The sequence below is a fragment of the Cherax quadricarinatus genome, chromosome 7 (assembly GCF_038502225.1).
Source record: "Cherax quadricarinatus isolate ZL_2023a chromosome 7, ASM3850222v1, whole genome shotgun sequence".
Classification (NCBI taxonomy): domain Eukaryota; kingdom Metazoa; phylum Arthropoda; class Malacostraca; order Decapoda; family Parastacidae; genus Cherax; species Cherax quadricarinatus.
The window spans coordinates 44,911,460-44,932,872 of record NC_091298.1 but is presented as its reverse complement, the minus strand read 5'-3'; the positions used below and the strand labels follow the sequence as shown (position 1 = coordinate 44,932,872).

Genomic DNA, 21,413 nt, shown 5'->3' with positions numbered 1-21,413 from the left:
TCAAGTACACTGGGTCTGCTTCTTGGTGTGAGCACATTCGTGGTCGTGGGTACTACATGACTAATTTCTATCTTTTCCCAGTTGGAATACCAGTCTCAACGAGCAGTACACATATTAATGCATACAGAGAACAAAAGGTATTTTAAGAAAACACAATATTGCAACCAACCGGGAGGAAGACCCAGTGTGCTTGGCTGCGTCTCTGGTGTTTGTATCATGGTAGTCAAGTGGTTTAAGGTGTCGGGAGGATAGCCTGGTTAGTATGATCTGGGCTAAATGTTCTGGGTTCGATTCCCGGCTAGTCGCAGTATTGTATTTGTTTAAAACCCACTTTGACCTGTGGATGTATGAGAGAATAGTGGCCACAGTATTGTGTGTATATATATGTGTATATATATATATATATATATATATATATATGTATATATATATATATATATATATATGTATATATATATATATATATATGTCGTGCCGAATAGGCAGAACTTGCGATCTTGGCTTAAATAGCAACGTTCATCTTGCCATATAGGACAAGTGAAAATTTGTGTATGCAATAATTTCGCCAAAATCATTCTGAACCTAACGAAAAAAATATATTTCACTGTATTTGTTTAGTATTAAATTACTGTAAACAAATCTGAAATATATATAGTTGGGTTAGGCTAAAATAAATTGTTCTTGTTACAGTAAGGTTAGGTAAGTTTTCTAAGATTCTTTTGGTGCAAAATTAAAAATTTTTGCATTAACATTAATGAAAAAAATCTATCTTTAAACATATAAAAGAAAATTTCAGAAAGGACTTTATTTTAAATGTGTTCTTGCTAATTGACCAGTTTTACAGATTCGGCACGACATATATATATATATATATATATATATATATATATATATATATATATATATATATATATATATATATATATATATATATGCAATAAGATCACAGTAAACAGGTGATTTCAAAATATGCAAAACAACCACTCTGAAAGAACAGAGAAATTCCAAGCGCTTTCGTGACTACTCACATTATCAAGGAACTATGAAAGTGAAGCATCCAAGGAAGCTATATAAGGGGTCGGCCAGCACCTCACTATCAGATCCCACAACGGTTAAACACGTGACGCGCGGTGAGCCAACTTGGATAGGTCCCTTGCACAACTCACCCCCAAGCTATTCTACCCAAGAAAATTTAAAAATTATTTGTCCAGTGTATTATTAAATTCTTCCCAAATTATATTAATTATAAATGGATCTAATTTATATAAACCAATTGATTTTCAATTTCCAATTGATTTTCAATTTCCAATTGATTTTCAAAAAGTTGAGAAAGTAGTATCTAGCAAGTCCATGGTCGACAGGAATATAATTGAATCTTGTTTCATAAAAAGCAGTTTTGACAATAATATGAATATTTCCTTTGGTTTATATAAATTAGATCAATTTATAATTAATAGAATTTGGGAAGAATTTAATAATACGCTGGGCAAATAATTTTTAAATTTTCTTGGGTAGAATAGCTTGGGGGTGAGTTGTGCAAGGGACCTATCCAAATTGGCTCGCCGCGCGTCACGTGTTTAACAGTTGTGGGATCTGATAGTGAGGTGCTGGCCGGACCCCTTATAAAGCTTCCTTGGATGCTTCACTTTCATAGTTCCTTGATAATGTGAGTAGTCACGAAAGCGCTTGGAATTTCTCTATTCTTTCAGAGTGGTTGTTTTGCATATATATATATATATATATATATATATATATATATATATATATATATATATATATATATATATATATATATATATATATAGTAGGATAAACTTTTAGAGAGGGTGTGGTAGGTAAGTTTGGGGTGCCAGGTGTAAATGATAATGGGAGCCCTTTGATTGAACTTTGTATAGAAAGGGGTTTAGTTATAGGTAATACATATTTTAGGAAAAAGAGGATAAATAAGTATACAAGATATGATGTAGGGCGAAATGACAGTAGTTTGTTGGATTATGTATTGGTAGATAAAAGACTGTTGAGTAGACTTCAGGATGTACATGTTTATAGGGGGGCCACAGATATATCAGATCACTTTCTAGTTGTAGCTACACTGAGAGTAAAAGGTAGATGGGATACAAGGAGAATAGAAGCATCAGGGAAGAGAGAGGTGAAGGTTTATAAACTAAAAGAGGAGGCAGTTAGGGTAAGATATAAACAGCTATTGGAGGATAGATGGGCTAATGAGAGCATAGGCAATGGGGTCGAAGAGGTATGGGGTAGGTTTAAAAATGTAGTGTTAGAGTGTTCAGCAGAAGTTTGTGGTTACAGGAAAGTGGGTGCGGGAGGGAAGAGGAGCGATTGGTGGAATGATGATGTAAAGAGAGTAGTAAGGGAGAAAAAGTTAGCATATGAGAAGTTTTTACAAAGTAGAAGTGATGCAAGGAGGGAAGAGTATATGGAGAAAAAGAGAGAGGTTAAGAGAGTGGTGAAGCAATGTAAAAAGAGAGCAAATGAGAGAGTGGGTGAGATGTTATCAACAAATTTTGTTGAAAATAAGAAAAAGTTTTGGAGTGAGATTAACAAGTTAAGAAAGCCTAGAGAACAAATGGATTTGTCAGTTAAAAATAGGAGAGGAGAGTTATTAAATGGAGAGTTAGAGGTATTGGGAAGATGGAGGGAATATTTTGAGGAATTGTTAAATGTTGATGAAGATAGGGAAGCTGTGATCTCGTGTATAGGACAAGGAGGAATAACGTCTTGTAGGAGTGAGGAAGAGCCAGTTGTGAGTGTGGGGGAAGTTCGTGAGGCAGTAGGTAAAATGAAAGGGGGTAAGGCAGCCGGGATTGATGGGATAAAGATAGAAATGTTAAAAGCAGGTGGGGATATAGTTTTGGAGTGGTTGGTGCAATTATTTAATAAATGTATGGAAGAGGGTAAGGTACCTAGGGATTGGTAGAGAGCATGCATAGTTCCTTTGTATAAAGGCAAAGGGGATAAAAGAGAGTGCAAAAATTATAGGGGGATAAGACTGCTGAGTATACCTGGTAAAGTGTATGGTAGAGTTATTATTGAAAGAATTAAGAGTAAGATGGAGAATAGGATAGCAGATGAACAAGGAGGCTTTAGGAAAGGTAGGGGGTGTGTGGACCAGGTGTTTACAGTGAAACATATAAGTGAACAGTATTTAGATAAGGCTAAAGAGGTCTTTGTGGCATTTATGGATTTGGAAAAGGCGTATGACAGGGTGGATAGGGGGGCAATGTGGCAGATGTTGCAAGTGTATGGTGTAGGAGGTAGGTTACTGAAAGCAGTGAAGAGTTTTTACGAGGATAGTGAGGCTCAAGTTAGAGTATGTTGGAAAGAGGGAAATTATTTCCCAGTAAAAGTAGGCCTTAGACAAGGATGTGTGATGTCACCGTGGTTGTTTAATATATTTATAGATGGGGTTGTAAGAGAAGTAAATGCGAGGGTCTTGGCAAGAGGCGTGGAGTTAAAAGATAAAGAATCACACACAAAGTGGGAGTTGTCACAGCTGCTCTTTGCTGATGACACTGTGCTCTTGGGAGATTCTGAAGAGAAGTTGCAGAGATTGGTGGATGAATTTGGTAGGGTGTGCAAAAGAAGAAACTTAAAGGTGAATACAGGAAAGAGTAAGGTTATGAGGATAACAAAAAGATTAGATGATGAAAGATTGAATATCAGATTGGAGGGAGAGAGTATGGAGGAGGTGAATGTATTCAGATATTTGGGAGTGGACGTATCAGCGGATGGGTCTATGAAAGATGAGGTGAATCATAGAATTGATGAGGGGAAAAGAGTGAGTGGTGCACTTAGGAGTCTGCGGAGACAAAGAACTTTGTCCTTGGAGGCAAAGAGGGGAATGTATGAGAGTATAGTTTTACCAACGCTCTTATATGGGTGTGAAGCATGGGTGATGAATGTTGCAGCGAGGAGAAGGCTGGAGGCAGTGGAGATGTCATGTCTGAGAGCAATGTGTGGTGTGAATATAATGCAGAGAATTCGTAGTTTGGAAGTTAGGAGGAGGTGCGGGATTACCAAAACTGTTGTCCAGAGGGCTGAGGAAGGGTTGTTGAGGTGGTTCGGACATGTAGAGAGAATGGAGCGAAACAGAATGACTTCAAGAGTGTATCAGTCTGTAGTGGAAGGAAGGCGGGGTAGGGGTCGGCCTAGGAAAGGTTGGAGAGAGGGGGTAAAGAAGGTTTTGTGTGCGAGGGGATTGGACTTCCAGCAGGCATGCGTGAGCGTGTTTGATAGGAGTGAATGGAGACAAATGGTTTTTAATACTTGACGTGCTGTTGGAGTGTGAGCAAAGTAACATTTATGAAGGGGTTCAGGGAAACCGGCAGGCCGGACTTGAGTCCTGGAGATGGGAAGTACAGTGCCTGCACTCTGAAGGAGGGGTGTTAATGTTGCAGTTTAAAAACTGTAGTGTAAAGCACCCTTCTGGCAAGTCAGTGATGGAGTGAATGATGGTGAAAGTTTTTCTTTTTCGGGCCACCCTGTCTTGGTGGGAATCGGCCAGTGTGATAATAAAAAATAATATATATATATATATATATTTGTAGATGAATGGTTCAGAGAACCGACATGTTGTTAAATTAGACACATGTGCAACTCTTGGGTATCTTTTATTGAGGAAACGTTTCGTCACACAGTGGCTTCATCAGTCCATACGTAGGAGAAACTTGAAGAACAGGAGGAGAATGAGGTAATCAGTCCCTCAACCTTAGTCGATGTGTTCAGTCCATCAATCTTGAATAGAATACGGCAGATGAGCGGAGAAGCAGCTTATAAACCGTATGGCAGGAGAGGTGCAGCAGTCATAGGTGGAGTCACATTTGTTCAATGTGGAAGTAGGTCGTGCCCAAGAATTAGGCAAGCGAAGAATTCCTAAGTATTAAGATACCAAGAAGTTGCAGTGTCTGACAGGTTTGTAGATGAATGGTTCAGAGAACCGACATGTTGATAAATTAGACACATGTGCAACTCTTGGGTATCTTTATTGAGGAAACGTTTCGCCACACAGTGGCTTCATCAGTCCATACGTAGGAGAAACTTGAAGAACAGGTATCTTAATACTTAGGAATTCTTCGCTTGCCTAATTCTTGGGCACGACCTACTTCCACATCGAACAAATGTGACACCACCTATGACTGCTGCACCTCTCCTGCCATACGGTTTATAAGCTGCTTCTCCGCTCATATGCCGTATTCTATTCAAGATTGATGGACTGAACACATCGACTAAGGTTGAGGGACTGATTACCTCATTCTCCTCCTGTTCTTCAAGTTTCTCCTACGTATGGACTGATGAAGTCACTGTGTGGCGAAACGTTTCCTCAATACAGATACCCAAGAGTTGCACATGTGTCTAATTTATCAACATGTCGGTTCTCTGAACCATTCATCTACAAACCTGTCAGACACTGCAACTTCTTGGTATCTTAATACTTAGGAATTCTTCGCTTGCCTAATTCTTGGGCACGACCTACTTCCACATCGAACAAATGTGACACCACCTATGACTGCTGCACCTCTCCTGCCATACGGTTTATAAGCTGCTTCTCCGCTCATCTGCCGTATTCTATTCAAGATTGATGGACTGAACACATCGACTAAGGTTGAGGGACTGATTACCTCATTCTCCTCCTGTTCTTCAAGTTTCTCCTACGTGTGGACTGATGAAGCCACTGTGTGGCGAAACGTTTCCTCAATAAAAGATACCCAAGAGTTGCACATGTGTCTAATTTATCAATAAATATATATATATATATATATATATATATATATATATATATATATATATATATATATATATATATATATATATATATATATATATATATATATATATATATATATATATATATATATATATATGCAAAACAACCACTCTGAAAGAATAGAGAAATTCCAAGCGCTTTCGTGACTACTCACATTATCAAGGAACTATGAAAGTGAAGCATCCAAGGAAGCTATATAAGGGGTCGGCCAGCACCTCACTATCAGATCCCACAACGGTTAAACACGTGACGCGCGGCGAGCCAACTTGGATAGGTCCTTTGCAAAACTCACCCCCAAGCTATTTATTTGTCCAGTGTATTATTAAATTCTACCCAAATTCTATTAATTATAAATGGATCTAATTTATATAAACCAAAGGAAATATTCATATTATTGTCAAAACTGCTTTTTATGAAACAAGATTCAATTATATTCCTGTCGACCATGGACTTGCTTGATACTACTTTCTCAACTTTTTGAAAATCAATTGGATGGTTAAAATCTCTTACATGAATAAATAGAGCATTGGAATCTTGTCCAGTTCTAATGCTATATTTATGTTGTTTTAATCTTAGTTCGAGATTTTTACCAGTTTGACCGTAATAAACTTTATCGCAAATTTTACAAGGAATCTTATAGACACATCCATCAGCATTTTGGGGGGAATTCTTAATCAAAAGTTTTTTTACTGTATCAAGATTTTTGAATACAACTTTAATATTAAAAGTCTTAAGAAGAGAAGGCATATCAACCAAGTTTTCATGGTAAGGGAGAACCAACATATTTTTAGTTGAATAAGGCTGGTTGCCCTTTTTTGGATTATAAAAAGTGTTCCTAGCAACTTTAAAAGATTTATCAATTACATTTCTTGGGTATTTTAAATCATTACCTATTTCATAAATTTTGGATATTTCCTCATCTATGAACTCAGGACTACAAATTCGTAAAGCTCTCAAAAACATTGATGAGAAAACAGACAGTTTGACTCTATCTTGATGCTACTTTTTATGTTACTTCCTTGTTTACGAAAGTTCCTGTTGATGATTTATTAAGTTTCTTATCTGAAGAACTCGTTAACTATGATTTACCATTGCCTGTTCCTACTATCATTAAACTTATTAAACTTTGCATTGTTGATGCAAAATTTGTATTTAATGATAAGTTTTACACTCAGAAGTTTGGTATGGCAATGGGAAATCCTCTTTCACCTGTTCTTAGTAACCTATACATGGAATTTTTTGAAACAAGGTTGCTTAACACAATCCTCCCTAATGGAGCTAAATGGTTCAGATATGTTGATGATATTTTGTGTCTTATGCCCAAAAATGTAGATATACACCATTTTCTTGGAAAATTAAATAGCTTAGCCCATTCTATAAACTTCACTGTTGAGTTTGAAGAAAATAACTCATTGCCTTTTCTAGATGTTTTAATTATTAAGGGTAATAATGAATTCAAATTTAAAATTTACAGAAAACCTACAAATAACTGTTCCTATGTCCACTATTATTCCTCGCATCAAGATAGAGTCAAACTGTCTGTTTTCTCATCAATGTTTTTGAGAGCATTACGAATTTGTAGTCCTGAGTTCATAGATGAGGAAATATCCAAAATTTATGAAATAGGTAATGATTTAAAATACCCAAGAAATGTAATTGATAAATCTTTTAAAGTTGCTAGGAACACTTTTTATAATCCAAAAAAGGGCAACCAGCCTTATTCAACTAAAAATATGTTGGTTCTCCCTTACCATGAAAACTTGGTTGATATGCCTTCTCTTCTTAAGACTTTTAATATTAAAGTTGTATTCAAAAATCTTGATACAGTAAAAAAACTTTTGATTAAGAATTCCCCCCAAAATGCTGATGGATGTGTCTATAAGATTCCTTGTAAAATTTGCGATAAAGTTTATTACGGTCAAACTGGTAAAAATCTCGAACTAAGATTAAAACAACATAAATATAGCATTAGAACTGGACAAGATTCCAATGCTCTATTTATTCATGTAAGAGATTTTAACCATCCAATTGATTTTCAAAAAGTTGAGAAAGTAGTATCAAGCAAGTCCATGGTCGACAGGAATATAATTGAATCTTGTTTCATAAAAAGCAGTTTTGACAATAATATGAATATTTCCTTTGGTTTATATAAATTAGATCCATTTATAATTAATAGAATTTGGGTAGAATTTAATAATACACTGGACAAATAAATAGCTTGGGGGTGAGTTTTGCAAAGGACCTATCCAAGTTGGCTCGCCCGCGTCACGTGTTTAACCGTTGTGGGATCTGATAGTGAGGTGCTGGCCGACCCCTTATATAGCTTCCTTGGATGCTTCACTTTCATAGTTCCTTGATAATGTGAGTAGTCACGAAAGCGCTTGGAATTTCTCTATTCTTTCAGAGTGGTTGTTTTGCATATTTTGAAATCACCTGTTTACTGTGATCTTATTGCATATATATATATATATATATATATATATATATATATATATATATATATATATATATATATATATATATATATATATATAATATTTCGTGCAGAATAGTTAAAATTGGTCAATTAACAAGATCTCATTTAAAATTAAGTCCTTTCTAAAATTTTGTCGTATTCGTTGAAATATATATATTTTTTTAATTTATGTTAACTTAAAAAATAATTATTTTAGAAAATTTTAGGAAGGACTTAATTTTAAGTGAATTCTTACTAACTGAATTCATTTATATATTAAAATCTTGTCTGGTGATGAACAGGTAACAAGCAGTCTTAATGACTCAGGATTTAATTCCAAACTCTATGATACCCTTCATATAAATTTTGAGAATCTCTCCCTTGTTGTAGCAACATTGTGTACACTTTGAGAGTTGTGTAGCTGATTGTAAATATACCTGTAATTTACTTTTTCTATAGATTAAGGTTTAATTATTCTTGATAATTAGTGTTCAAGTAACATACAGTCTTAATTATCCTCGTACACTGCATACTTTTTTAAAATTAAATGAGAAATTAAGCATTAATTACTTACCTTCAGAATGGGGCTAGCACCTGAGTCCTTTTCCCATATCATTGTAACGGAGGGGTCGTCTACCACGTCCCTCAGGGTCTGGTAGGGCTGAGGAATGTGCTTTACTGCCAAGAGTGCCATGAGATTACCAGAATAACTCCTTGTTAAAACAAGTGTCACCATCATCCATACCACCAGTACCACCTTCTCCCACCTCCAGTACTCGACCACTGTGTAATCTGTAATGGTTTCCGGAATAGCTCTAATATTATTTATGCTAATAACAGTACTTGCATTTTACAACCAGTGCAAGCTAACTATGAAAGCTGTGAAGGTTCTCTGAGTGCTCCATGTTTACGTGATTGTCTCTCATGCATACGAACCAACATCATTCGATCCGACGAATGATACTTGGGAACGATATATCGATATACGCCGACATATATCACAAAAGGTATATGTTAACACGGGCATCATCACCATCCAACATCACACGTTCCCACCAACGTTAACGACCTATTAAGTAGTTCCATACACATCACTAACACCACTCAGTCACTGTACTAGTATTCAGATACTGTCTAAACTGTTATTGTTGAGTCATTAAATTGAACCATATATAATTGAAAAGCTTCTCTTTGATTAGACATAAATATCCCATTTCTACATTATATTTTTTTTCCATTTTATTTCTCACAATACATCTAAGGCAAATTATACCTCACCCTTTGGGTGTGATTTATAGGCCCCCAAACCTTGATAGGGAGTGCAGTAAGCTGTTATGAGACGAAATTCATAAGGCATCTAGATATGAAAATGTTGTGTTAATGGGAGATTTTAACTTTAGACAAATTTATTGGAACAATATGACAGGAAATCTTGAGTCTAGTGACTTTCTTGATATGGTTCAGGATTGCTTTTTAGAACAGGTTGTGACAGAACCAACTAGAGGAAACAATCTGCTTGACTTGGTTCTTGCCAACAAAGGTTCACAAATTAATAATCTTTAGGTTAATGATGAGCTTGGGGAAAGTGATCACAAATCACTTAGTTTCAATATATTATGGATTTTTTTTTATTTTATTTAAAAGAACAGTATACATATGATTTACAATGAGAACATACATCATCGAATAACAATCAGGTTTATAAAGGATAAACACAATGAAAACTTCCACATCAAAAGAGTATTAGACCAATACCAGCTATATACAACTTAAAAACACCAAAATTAAAACCTAACAAAACACTGCAATGTCCATAACTAGTTATCCAGTACATTACTGGAAATTCAAATAATAACATAAGTGATAACAAACAAATATGTGGAAACCCTAAAAAAGAACAGGATACATATGATTCACATACAACTGTATCATACATCATCGTATAACAGTTTGATTTATATATATATATATATATATATATATATATATATATATATATATATATATATATATATATATATATAGATATATATAAATATATATATATATATATATATATATATATATATATATATATATATATATATATATATATATATATATATATATATATGTGTGTGTGTGTGTGTGTATGTGTGTGTTATTAAATCCTTCATACAGACATTGTACATAAACAGGTACATATATAACAATGGAACCAAACACAAACTATAAGTAATGGTTCCAGTACTCAATCTACTTTTTTTTTATATTTTATTTTAAAAAACACAGTATACATGTATGGTATACATAGTTGACTTAAAACAAGGAATGCGAAGCATAAGACAACAACATATATATAACTAAACAGAGTATAACCTGAACATACCTTAAACACAAAATAACTATGTGCACCAAAACCTGACACTCTTATTCATATCGTGTATAAAACTTTATATACAAAAACAATGTCATATAAACATTGCACAATCAATGGTGCTATGGTTGTATAAAATTACTATCAAAAACCTGCATGATTCTTGAAATTGAAACATGGTGTTCTTTATTTTTTTATATATATTTAAAATGGAATCAAAATATGCAAAAAGCCTTTAATAATTAACCTAAGACTTTTACAGATCTAACATGTATGATTACATATGAGGAAACACTAAGACACCTAATACCCCGACCAACCCCATATTTAGTGTCTTAAACTAATTATAAACCAACAAAAATATACCTTGCTTGTATAGTGATATTAGTAAAGGTGCTTAATTGTACATTAACTGACTATATGCACCATAAGTGATAAAAAAAATACATGTGATACCACCGGGTGACAGAGCAACATATTACCCAGCAAAAGTGTGCTGCCCAAGGAACTTGAATGTCCAAAGATGACAATATAAGACATTATACATCTCCCCCCTCACAGCGGTGACCGCTACAACATATACAAAACAATCTTAGGCAAATGAAGCTTTTTGCCCTTCATCAAAAGTTTACAACCATCACCAAAAGGTCTGCTTATGAGCATTACCCTAAAAGGTCAGTATAACGTTGTACTTTTAGCGGTGATAACAGCATGATATCCGCTTACAATATGACTAAACAAAACCTAACGGGAATCCCAGGAAAGACCCAACATACTTTACCAAACCTCGGCCATAGTAGGGAACCGGTTCAGTCTTGAAATATTGCTTTTTATCTGTATTATCGAGATGCATGACCATTTTAGGATTAATCCAAGATCTCAGTTCCACACAACGCAACATCCATACACACACAGACGCACGGAACCATCCATAATACATACACGCCACTCACTAAATCCCGCCCTCTACCCTGAAGTCCCGAACTTACCGTTTGGTGTTACCACGGGGGGAGTCCAGCCCCCGGTTGCTTAACCCCAGCCCCAGTTGCAGCAACCTTTGAACTTCTACCATATATGAGTTTGTTTCTGCAATACGTTCTGTAGATGCCTGCCGCAATTGCCCTGATCCTAACTGATCCCCCGGTTTCCCGCATACCTCACGAGATATAGAGAAAATCAGCCACCACGTACATTATCGCTCTTCGTACCTCACTTGATACTCCGCTAACGTCCAATGTTAAGGCCCGTAAGGTTGAGATACTTCCCCCGCTAAGAAAATCGAAAACCCGCCCCAATCACGAACGAACTTTGTCCAAAGTATCACAAAAGTAGACTGCATGAAAAGCTGTTTCTTCTAGACCGCAACGTAAGCAATCCGCCTCCCTTACCAAACCCATCCTATTTAAGACCGATTTTGATGCTAAAATCCTCATGACAAATCTGTACACCAATTCACGAACCCTCGGTGCCAACTTAAGTTTACAAAACCCGTCCCATATTTCCCCCCAATTATACAGCGGAAAAACAGACAATCCCCGCACAATTTCCCTAAGGCAACATATGCTGACCATTTGCCCCACCCAGATCCGTTGCGCATTTCTCAACTTTAACAACAAATGCAACATATCCTCACACTCTATTAATCCCCTGCCACTCCACCATTTACGCATTTCGATCATTATCTGACCCACCCGGATGCCCTTCTCACCGCCCACCCTGAGGAACCGCTTCTGTACATAGAGGGCCTTCACCCGTGGCCCCAAAGCCAAGAGACCTAAACCCCCACGACGAACATGAGTCATGACAACCTCCTGACGTAACCAAGCTCTCCCAAAACCCCAAACATAACGTAAGACCCTTCTTTGCAGTTCCTGTATATCCACATTTCTTACTATAAACAAGTGTATTAACCACTACTGCCCTCTGTTGCAATGAGACATCCCCAGCTCTTAACCCCCGAAGTCGATCTAAAGCCTTGTTAACCACCAATTCAGAATTTACCCTTCGGCCCTCCCTCTCATCTGCCATGTACATGATACCACATATTTTAAGTTTCACCACGACTGACCACCCATACCTTTCGCCCTAACCACCCCCTACCCATGTACCCACCTCCAATAATTTCGATTTTGCCTTATTGACACACATGCCAGTTGTTGAGAAATGGTTTACCATCTAAATTTAAAAATAGGGAAAACTTAGCTTAGAAAGACAACTCATCGCCTGCACAACCACCCCTGCAGACGAGGTCTTGAGAAGCTGTATCGTCCATTTCACAATGGGCTGAAAATGAATATTAGGTTAATCATAAATTACCCCTAGGGGGTGTTATGTCAGCATATTTCATTCACTGATGGCTGACTTATGTACTTGTGTGGACTTAAAAGTCCGCTTATCACCGGGGTTTATGATAAGTGACTAACTCATAACTTTGACTCATCTGCGCAGTCAATAGTAGTACATCATGAGTTAGAACACTTACCTGGGTATATGTATCTGACCCATAGTTACACCCGGATATCCGTTGAGTTGATTGAAGAATAGTGTTCTTTGAAGAATGTCGCACTACACTCTGTTGGATCGCAACACTCGTTGTTACACTGTTCATCAACAATTGTTCACACAATATCACTAAGAAGTTGATTACACTTCTCTGTGAGTGTTTATCGTGTTTTGTGAGACACTTTGTTCACACTAACGCACAGATCAGTGTTCTTTGTTGGTTATCCTGACATCAGCGTGACTCCCAGTAGGGTCAAAAGTAATCTGACGTCACAGCCTCCTACACCGTCACTACCCCTAGCACATAAAGGAAAAGCTGACCTAGTACTTTTGCTTCCTTGCCAAACTTCCTCCATGAAGCAAAGCAGAATACTTGATTCTTGCTGTCTTAAGCATAGACAACAATGTACACTATCTGTTCCATGGTAATAAAGTGGGAGCAGGATTGTCCTGCTAAGGTAAGAGATGGACTGTCTTTTATTAAACTATACTTTGCAACACTGGACTGCAAGGAGCGTCGGTCACTTGACCACGTCGCATACTCGTACTGCATCTGGGATCAATTACTTGCTGTAGCAGTAAACAAGATGCTTGCCCCTTCTGAGAGGGCTGGGCCCCTCAGGGCTGAAAGGGGCTGAAAGGGGCTGAAGGGGCTGATACCCCCCTCTTGGAGAAAATTTCTCCACACCAGTCTCTGCCCCCAAAAACTCAACAATCCATCCCACGGTCTGCAAATCCTCCTCCCCTTTTAACAATATCGTGGTATCATCGACGTACCCGACCACACGCGCTGCATGGTCGCTGCTCAGCATTCCATGCCCCAAAACACCATCCACCAGTTCATAAAAGGGGTTTTGCATACAAGCAAAACGCAGCTGGGAGAGGGGGCACCCTTGCCTCAAACCCTTTCCATACAGACCGGCTGTCTCAATTTACCATTTACCTGTACTCATACCATAGCCAAGGCATACAAAGTATCAACCCATTTTACAATCTCCTCTCCAAAACCCTGCTTCAATAAAATAAGCCTCAATAAATCTCTGACAACACAGTTGTAAGCATTTTGACAGTCAAGCCCGAGGACACCCCCCCCCCTTGACATTCCCCCAAACACTCCCTAGGCATACCAGGTAGGAGCATGAGGGAAGAACATGTGTCCTTCCCTCATGCTCCTATCTGGTAAGCCTAGCTGTCCCTTGTGGATAACCGACCCCATAACCTTCCTCATCCTGTTTCTTAAAACTTTTGCAAAGATTTTATAGTCCAAGCACATAAGAGATATTGCTCTGTATGCACTCAGACCTCTCCCCCCTCCCTTTTTGGGCACCAACACAACTACCCCCGTACTTTGCGACATACCTAACCTCCCCTCCGTGAGCATGTAATTCAATACATCAACAAAACAATGCTTAATACTTCCCCAATGCGCCCTATAAAAATCACTCGAAATGCCATCTATACCTGGTGCCTTTCCTTTACTCATACTAAAAATCGCCTCCTCTAACTCCTCAATTCGAATTCTATTTTCTAGTACCATCCTATCCCTGTCACTTATAACCTTTCTGAAATCTCTCCCCACCAGGCCACCCACATGAACCCCCCCTACTCCCCGCCGTAGCTTTTCCTCAAACCATAGATCAGCATAAAAACTCATGCTATCCGGGGTGAGGAGTACTTGACCTGACAGGTAACCACCCAAACCCATGCATACTTCCAATTGCAAGAGGGACGTCGCCTGTTGCCTGACCCTAAATTTGCGCAAGACACAACCTGAAGGTTTGTTACCCCATAGCACTTCTTCCATACCTGCTCTGACTCTAACCGCATTGAAACGTTCATTGTGAATTTCTGCAAGTCGACTGTGGAGATGTTCAATATCGTCATACCTACTACTCCTGCCTCACACATAGTAATCATTTAGCTGCTCCTCCAGATAGTTTTGTAGCCCATACCTCCACCTCACCTCCTCCTTCTCCCACTTCTTATAATAACTCGCTATTCCGGGTTTGGGGTGCGTTTCCCACCATTCCAACAAACATTCACCTGCCCATCGCATTTCCCAGAGATTCTTCCACCAATCCTTCCCAAAAAGCAGACCCATCCCCCTCCCCCTCAAATAGCCACACGTTCAGTTTCCAATAACCTGGATAAACCCTGATCATTCCATCCCAGTCCAAGTCCGCTAGCACTGCACGGTGGTCTGAAAACCCCACATCAAAGGTCTGTACGCGCCCAACTCTAATTCCTTGTGTTACATAAAGTCTATCCAGATGGGCCGCATAGCCCCTGTGAACGAACGTGTGCTCCACCCCCCACTCACCCCACCCTACCACATCATAAACCCCTGCATCTCCCAGCAGATTCCTTAAGACAGATAAAATGCACCCCGCCACCCTTGGCTCAACATCGCCATGTCGGATAACGCAATTCCAATCCCCACCCATGACCGTAATTAAAGGCAAACCCCGAGTGTAAAACGTTAAAGCCTCCCTCACGAAATCTATTTTAACTTTAGAGTTGCTTTCTGCAGGCATGTAAACTCCAATAAAACAAGCCCTCACCTCACCCCAGTACCTATCTACCCTCACCACCCTCCCACCACCCCCCTCCTCCCATCTCAAGACACGCCAAGGGCCGGACTCCTTCACCGCTGTAGCTACCCTACCCTTAAATTTTAAAGAACTGCTAACATACATTCGGTAGCCTTTTAACAGTAACTCTAGCCCAAATTTATAATTGTGTTCTTGTATGAAACATACGTCCACAGCATACCTGTGCAAAAACCACTCCATCCACACACACTTAACCTCCACCCGTGGGCCATTTACGTTGATGGTAACACACTTGAATTCACAAAAGGAGGTTTTCCTCTATGTTTGTGGGTCTTTCCCATTCCCACACATACATTACACTGACCTTCTTTGACCTTTGACTTCCCAAGGCCCCCCTCACCACCCATGCCCTACCCATATGCTGGGCGCTTGCCACAACCCCTTCCGCAAGAGGCGTCTCAGCCACTTTCGACCATAATTTCTTCCCTGGACGCTGTCCCGGTGTCAGGACCTCGTCCATATCCGACACTCCTGCCATCCGTTTGTGAGAACCACCTTCCACACACATCTCCTCACCAGACAAAGCCTCCTGGTGGACTTCCACCACCATCCCATGCAACTGTGTCATTGTAGTTATGTCCAGGTCCCCCACATTCAGCGAATCATCCTTCATCAACTCATGATACTCCAATGAAACGTCTGGGCCATGCTCTGCCCCATCCAGATCGTGTAGCACGTTCTCCGGCAAACTTTCCTGTGACAATTCAACAGGCTCCTCAGGCCCCACAGACGGAGTGGGCACGTTTGCAGTGTCCTCACTCCAAAGCTTAGTTCCTTGTCCAGTCGAGGGACCAGTCACCAGATCGAAGGCCTCAGTTCTTAGGACCACAGGAGAAGGTTCCCGGATATGGACAACCAGGCGTCTGGAGCACTGAGCAGCCATGACTTAAGAAATCATAATGACACGATTGCAAACAAACCATACCCCCGGCCGGGATTGAACTCACGGTCATAGAGTCTCAAAACTCCAGCCCGTCGCGTTAGCCACTAGACTAGCTGGTCTAGTGGCTAACGCGACGGGCTGGAGTTTTGAGACTCTATGACCGGGGGTTCAATCCCGGCCGGGGGTATGGTCTGAGCAGCCATATGGTCATACGAGTTGCATAACCTGCATGTCTTCCGTTGGCCTGCATAGTGAACAAAAACTTGGGTCCTGTAGTTTTCCAGATGAACGTAAGATGGAACTGGCTGTTTTAATGTCATCTTGAGGGTGAAGGAGCCCTCCGGGAGCCCCTCGTATGGGCCCTCCCTCCACACTCCCTTGGTCGCTGCATGTACCGTGCCGTATCTACCAAAAACTTTCTGAAGATCATACTCCTCCACCTCGAAAAGCACGTTCCTTACTTTGACCCAGGTGGCGTATGTGGAGATGTCATGCAGACATACTTCTACAGCTGAATTCACCGCCATTCTTCTCTCTTGAAAAGCTTCCACAATCTTGGAGTAAAAGCCGGCATTTGCTAATTTCACAAAAATCCTCTACATCCCATTGAGAGCCACACCATATAATTCCTTGGTGGGGATACCGTAGACGTCGCGAATAATGGTAGGCAACAAGACATGCATCGTTGCACCACTGAGAGAGCCACAAATGAATTCAACACAGACCGTGTTTACTCTTCTACCCTGACGATCTGCCATCTTGCGTACTGTAGTACACGGATCACCATCAGGTGTAAGCAGGAGCAGGCTCAGAAAGCGTCCTCTCAGCCCTCAGGTTGAGAGACATATTATGGAATTACCCAGTAAACTGCAATCAAGTCTCTGTCCCAGACTTTCGATTGGCTGATTTCATGGGACTGAAAAATTACCTGGGTGGGCTAAATTGGGATGATCTGACTATGGGTCAGGTAGGTGATCTTGGTTGCCAATTTGACGTTTTTCAGAGCATAGTACTAGCAGCTCAGTCAACTTTTGTTCCGAGTAGAAATTAGATCTAACAAAAATGATCCCAAATGGATGAACAATATGTGGCCCGGTGGCCTGGTGGCTAAAGCTCCCGCTTCACACACGGAGGGCCCGGGTTCGATTCCCGGCGGGTGGAAACATTTCGACACGTTTCCTTACACCTGTTGTCATGTTCACCTAGCAGCAAATAGGTACCTGGGGGTTAGTCGACTGGTGTGGGTCGCATCCTGGGGGACAAGATTAAGGACCCCAATGGAAATAAGTTAGATAGTCCTCGATGACGCACTGACTTTCTTGGGTTATCCTGGGTGGCTAACCCTCCGGGGTTAAAAATCCGAACGAAATCTTATCTTATCTTATTAAAACATCTCATTGGTCAAAAGAGAGGCATTTTTAGGCATATCAAAAGAGGGGATGGGCAGTTAAGAAATCAATGTATTCATTTAAGGAGAGAAATAAAAAAAAGGAATAAGAAAAGCAAAAAGGGATTATGAGGCTAAGGTCGCAAGGGATTCAAAGACTAACCCAAAAGGGTTCTTTCAGGTATACAGAAGTAAGATTAGGGACAAGATAGGCCAACTTAAGAGTAGCTCAGGTCAGTTCACTGACAGTGATAGGGATATGTATGAAATTTTCAGTTCTTACTTCCTCTCAGTCTTTACTCAGAAAGATACTAGCGAAGTTCCAGAAATAATAAATTATGTAGAACAGGACGATAATAAACTATGTACGAATGCAGTAACTAGTGACATGGTCCTCAGACAAATAGAGAAATTAAAACCTATGAAATCCCCAGGTCCTGATGAATTGTTTGCAAGGGTTTTAAAGGAATGTAAAGAGGAAATTTGCAAACCTTTGGCTAATCTTTTCAACATATCAATACAAACTGGCATAGTGCCTGAAAAGTGGAAAATGGAAAATGTAATACCAGTCCATCAATCTTCTATTCAAGATTGATGGACTGACCACATCGACTCAAGGCTGAGGGACTGATTACCTCATTCTCCTCCTGTTCTCCAAGTTTCTCCTTTGTATGGACTGATGAAACCACGGTGTGGCGAAACGTTCCCTCAATAAAGATACCCAAGAGTTGCACATGTGTCTAATTTATCAACGTGTCGGTTCTGTGAACCATTCATCTACAATGGACTCAATTGCCGAAGCAATTCGTAGCCATTTTGATAGGCATAAATTGAAAAATGAATCCCAACACGGTTTTACAAAGGGGCGCTCCTGTCTTACGAATTTGCTAATTTTTCTCGCTAAGGTGTTTGAGGAAGTAGACCATGGTAATGAATATGATATTGTGTATATGGACTTCAGTAAGGTTTTCGATAGAGTTACACATCAAAGACTTTTGAGGAAACTTATGGCACATGGAATAGGAGGAAAAAATTTTTCCTTCGTAGAGGCATGGTTGACAAATAGGCAGCAAAGAGTTTGCATAAATGGAGAGAAATCAGAATGTGGACACGTCACAAGCGGTGTTCCACAGGGGCCATTGTTGGTCCCCTTGTTGTTCACAATTTGCATAAACGATATAGGTGAGGGAATAAATAGCGACATAAGCAAATTTGGTGATGACAACAAAACAGGCCGTCCAATTCATTCTATTGAGGACATCACTGCACTCCAGGATGATTTGAATAGACTGATGCAGTGGTCGGAGAAGTGGCAGATGGAGTTTAATATAGACAAATGCAAAGTATTAAATGTTGGACAGGACAATAACCTTGCCACTTATAAACCGAATAGTGTAGATCTTAATACTACTGATTGCGAAAAGGATTTAGAAGTTCTGGTTAGCAGTAATCTGAAACTAAGACAACAGTGCATTAGTGTTCGCAATAAAGCTAACAGAATTCTTGGCTTCATATCTAGAAGTATAAATAATAGAAGTCCTCAGGTTGTTCTTCAACTCTATACATCCTTGGTTAGGCCTCATTTAGACTATGCTGCTCAGTTCTGGTCACCAAATTATAGAATGGATATAAATGCTCTGGAAAACGTACAGAGAAGGATGACAAAGTTGATCCCATGTATCAGAAATCTTCCCTATGAGGATAGACTGAGGGCCCTGAATCTGCGCTCTATAGAAGGCGTGGAATTAAGGGGAATATGATTGAGGTGTATAAATGGAAAACAGGAACAAATAAAGGGGATGTAAATAGCGCACTGAAAATATCCAGCCAAGACAGGACTCGCAGCAATGGCTTCAAGTTGGAAAAGTTCAGATTCAGGAAGGATATAGGAAAGTACTGGTTTGGTAATAGAGTTGTGGATGTGGATGAGACGCTAAGACGTTGTGTAGTTTTAAAAATAGGTTAGATAAATACATGAGTGGGTGTGGGTGGGTGTAAGTTGGACCTGACTAGCTTGGGCTACCAGGTCTGGTGCCGTGTTCCTTCATTAAGTGGAAGTGACCTGACTAGGTGGTCACTGTTCTAGGCCAGGGGGGTGGCATGGACCTGCTTCGCATGGGTCAGTAGTCCTGTTGCAATGTTCCTTCTTTCTCATGTTCTTATGTTTACGTTGTATATTGTAACCTTTTATACATATATGGCAAATGCTGAACACAATACTTACAAATCAAAATCTAAAGAAGAAACACCATATAATCGACTTCTTTGCAGATACTGAGTGCTATATTTAAAGCGTCAGTCAGTTTCTAACATTACTATGTTCATTCTTCCATCTGGTACATTATAATCACCTGTATTTATACTCTGACAGCTGACGGCTGTTTCACTTGACACATATTGTATTACACAGCCTACACAAATAATACATTGTATTAGCAGGTTTTTCTTTTCTTCCCACACAAGCATCTGGACGTGATGTCAGTTTCTCCTGTGATAGGGAGAGCTAATATTTTCTTCAAGTGAAGGATTATTTATTGTTCTTGGGACTATTGTTATTAGCACTATTGTTATTGGGACTATTGTTATTGAGACTATTGTTATTGGGACTATTGTTATTAGCACTATTGTTATTGGGACTATTGTTATTGAGACTATTGTTATTGGGACTGTTGTTACTTGGACTATTGTTATTGGGACTATTGTTATTAGCACTATTGTTATTAGCACTATTGTTATTGAGACTATTGTTATTGAGACTATTGTTATTGGGACTGTTGTTACTTGGACTATTGTTATTGGGACTATTGTTATTAGCACTATTGTTATTAGCACTATTGTTATTGAGACTATTGTTATTGAGACTATTGTTATTGGGACTGTTGTTACTTGGACTATTGTTATTGGGACTATTGTTATTAGCACTATTGTTATTAGCACTATTGTTATTGGGACTATTGTTATTGAGACTATTGTTATTGGGACTGTTGTTACTTGGACTATTGTTATTGGGACTATTGTTATTAGCACTATTGTTATTAGCACTATTGTTATTGAGACTATTGTTATTAGCACTATTGTTATTAGCACTATTGTTATTGAGACTATTGTTATTAGCACTATTGTTATTGGGACTATTGTTATTGGGACTATTGTTATTAGCACTATTGTTATTAGCACTATTGTTATTGGGACTATTGTTATTGGGATTATTGTTATTGGGACTATTGTTATTAGCACTATTGTTATTAGCACTATTGTTATTGAGACTATTGTTATTAGCACTATTGTTATTGGGACTATTGTTATTGGGACTATTGTTATTAGCACTATTGTTATTGGGACTATTGTTATTGGGACTATTGTTATTAGCACTATTGTTATTGGGACTATTGTTATTAGCACTATTGTTATTGGGACTATTGTTATTAGCACT

At 39.0% G+C, this 21,413-nt stretch overlaps 1 protein-coding gene across 1 annotated transcript in view; it reads right to left on the bottom strand.

The window, feature by feature from the left end:
• Window positions 1-21,413, bottom strand: part of LOC128687033 (probable glutamate receptor) — a 104,013-nt gene that overhangs the window by 24,607 nt on the left and 57,993 nt on the right. The window contains exon 11 of the mRNA XM_053774385.2: window positions 8,815-9,032. Within this exon, the coding sequence (XP_053630360.2) occupies window positions 8,815-9,032 (218 nt within the window). The remainder of the gene's footprint in view (window positions 1-8,814; window positions 9,033-21,413) is intronic.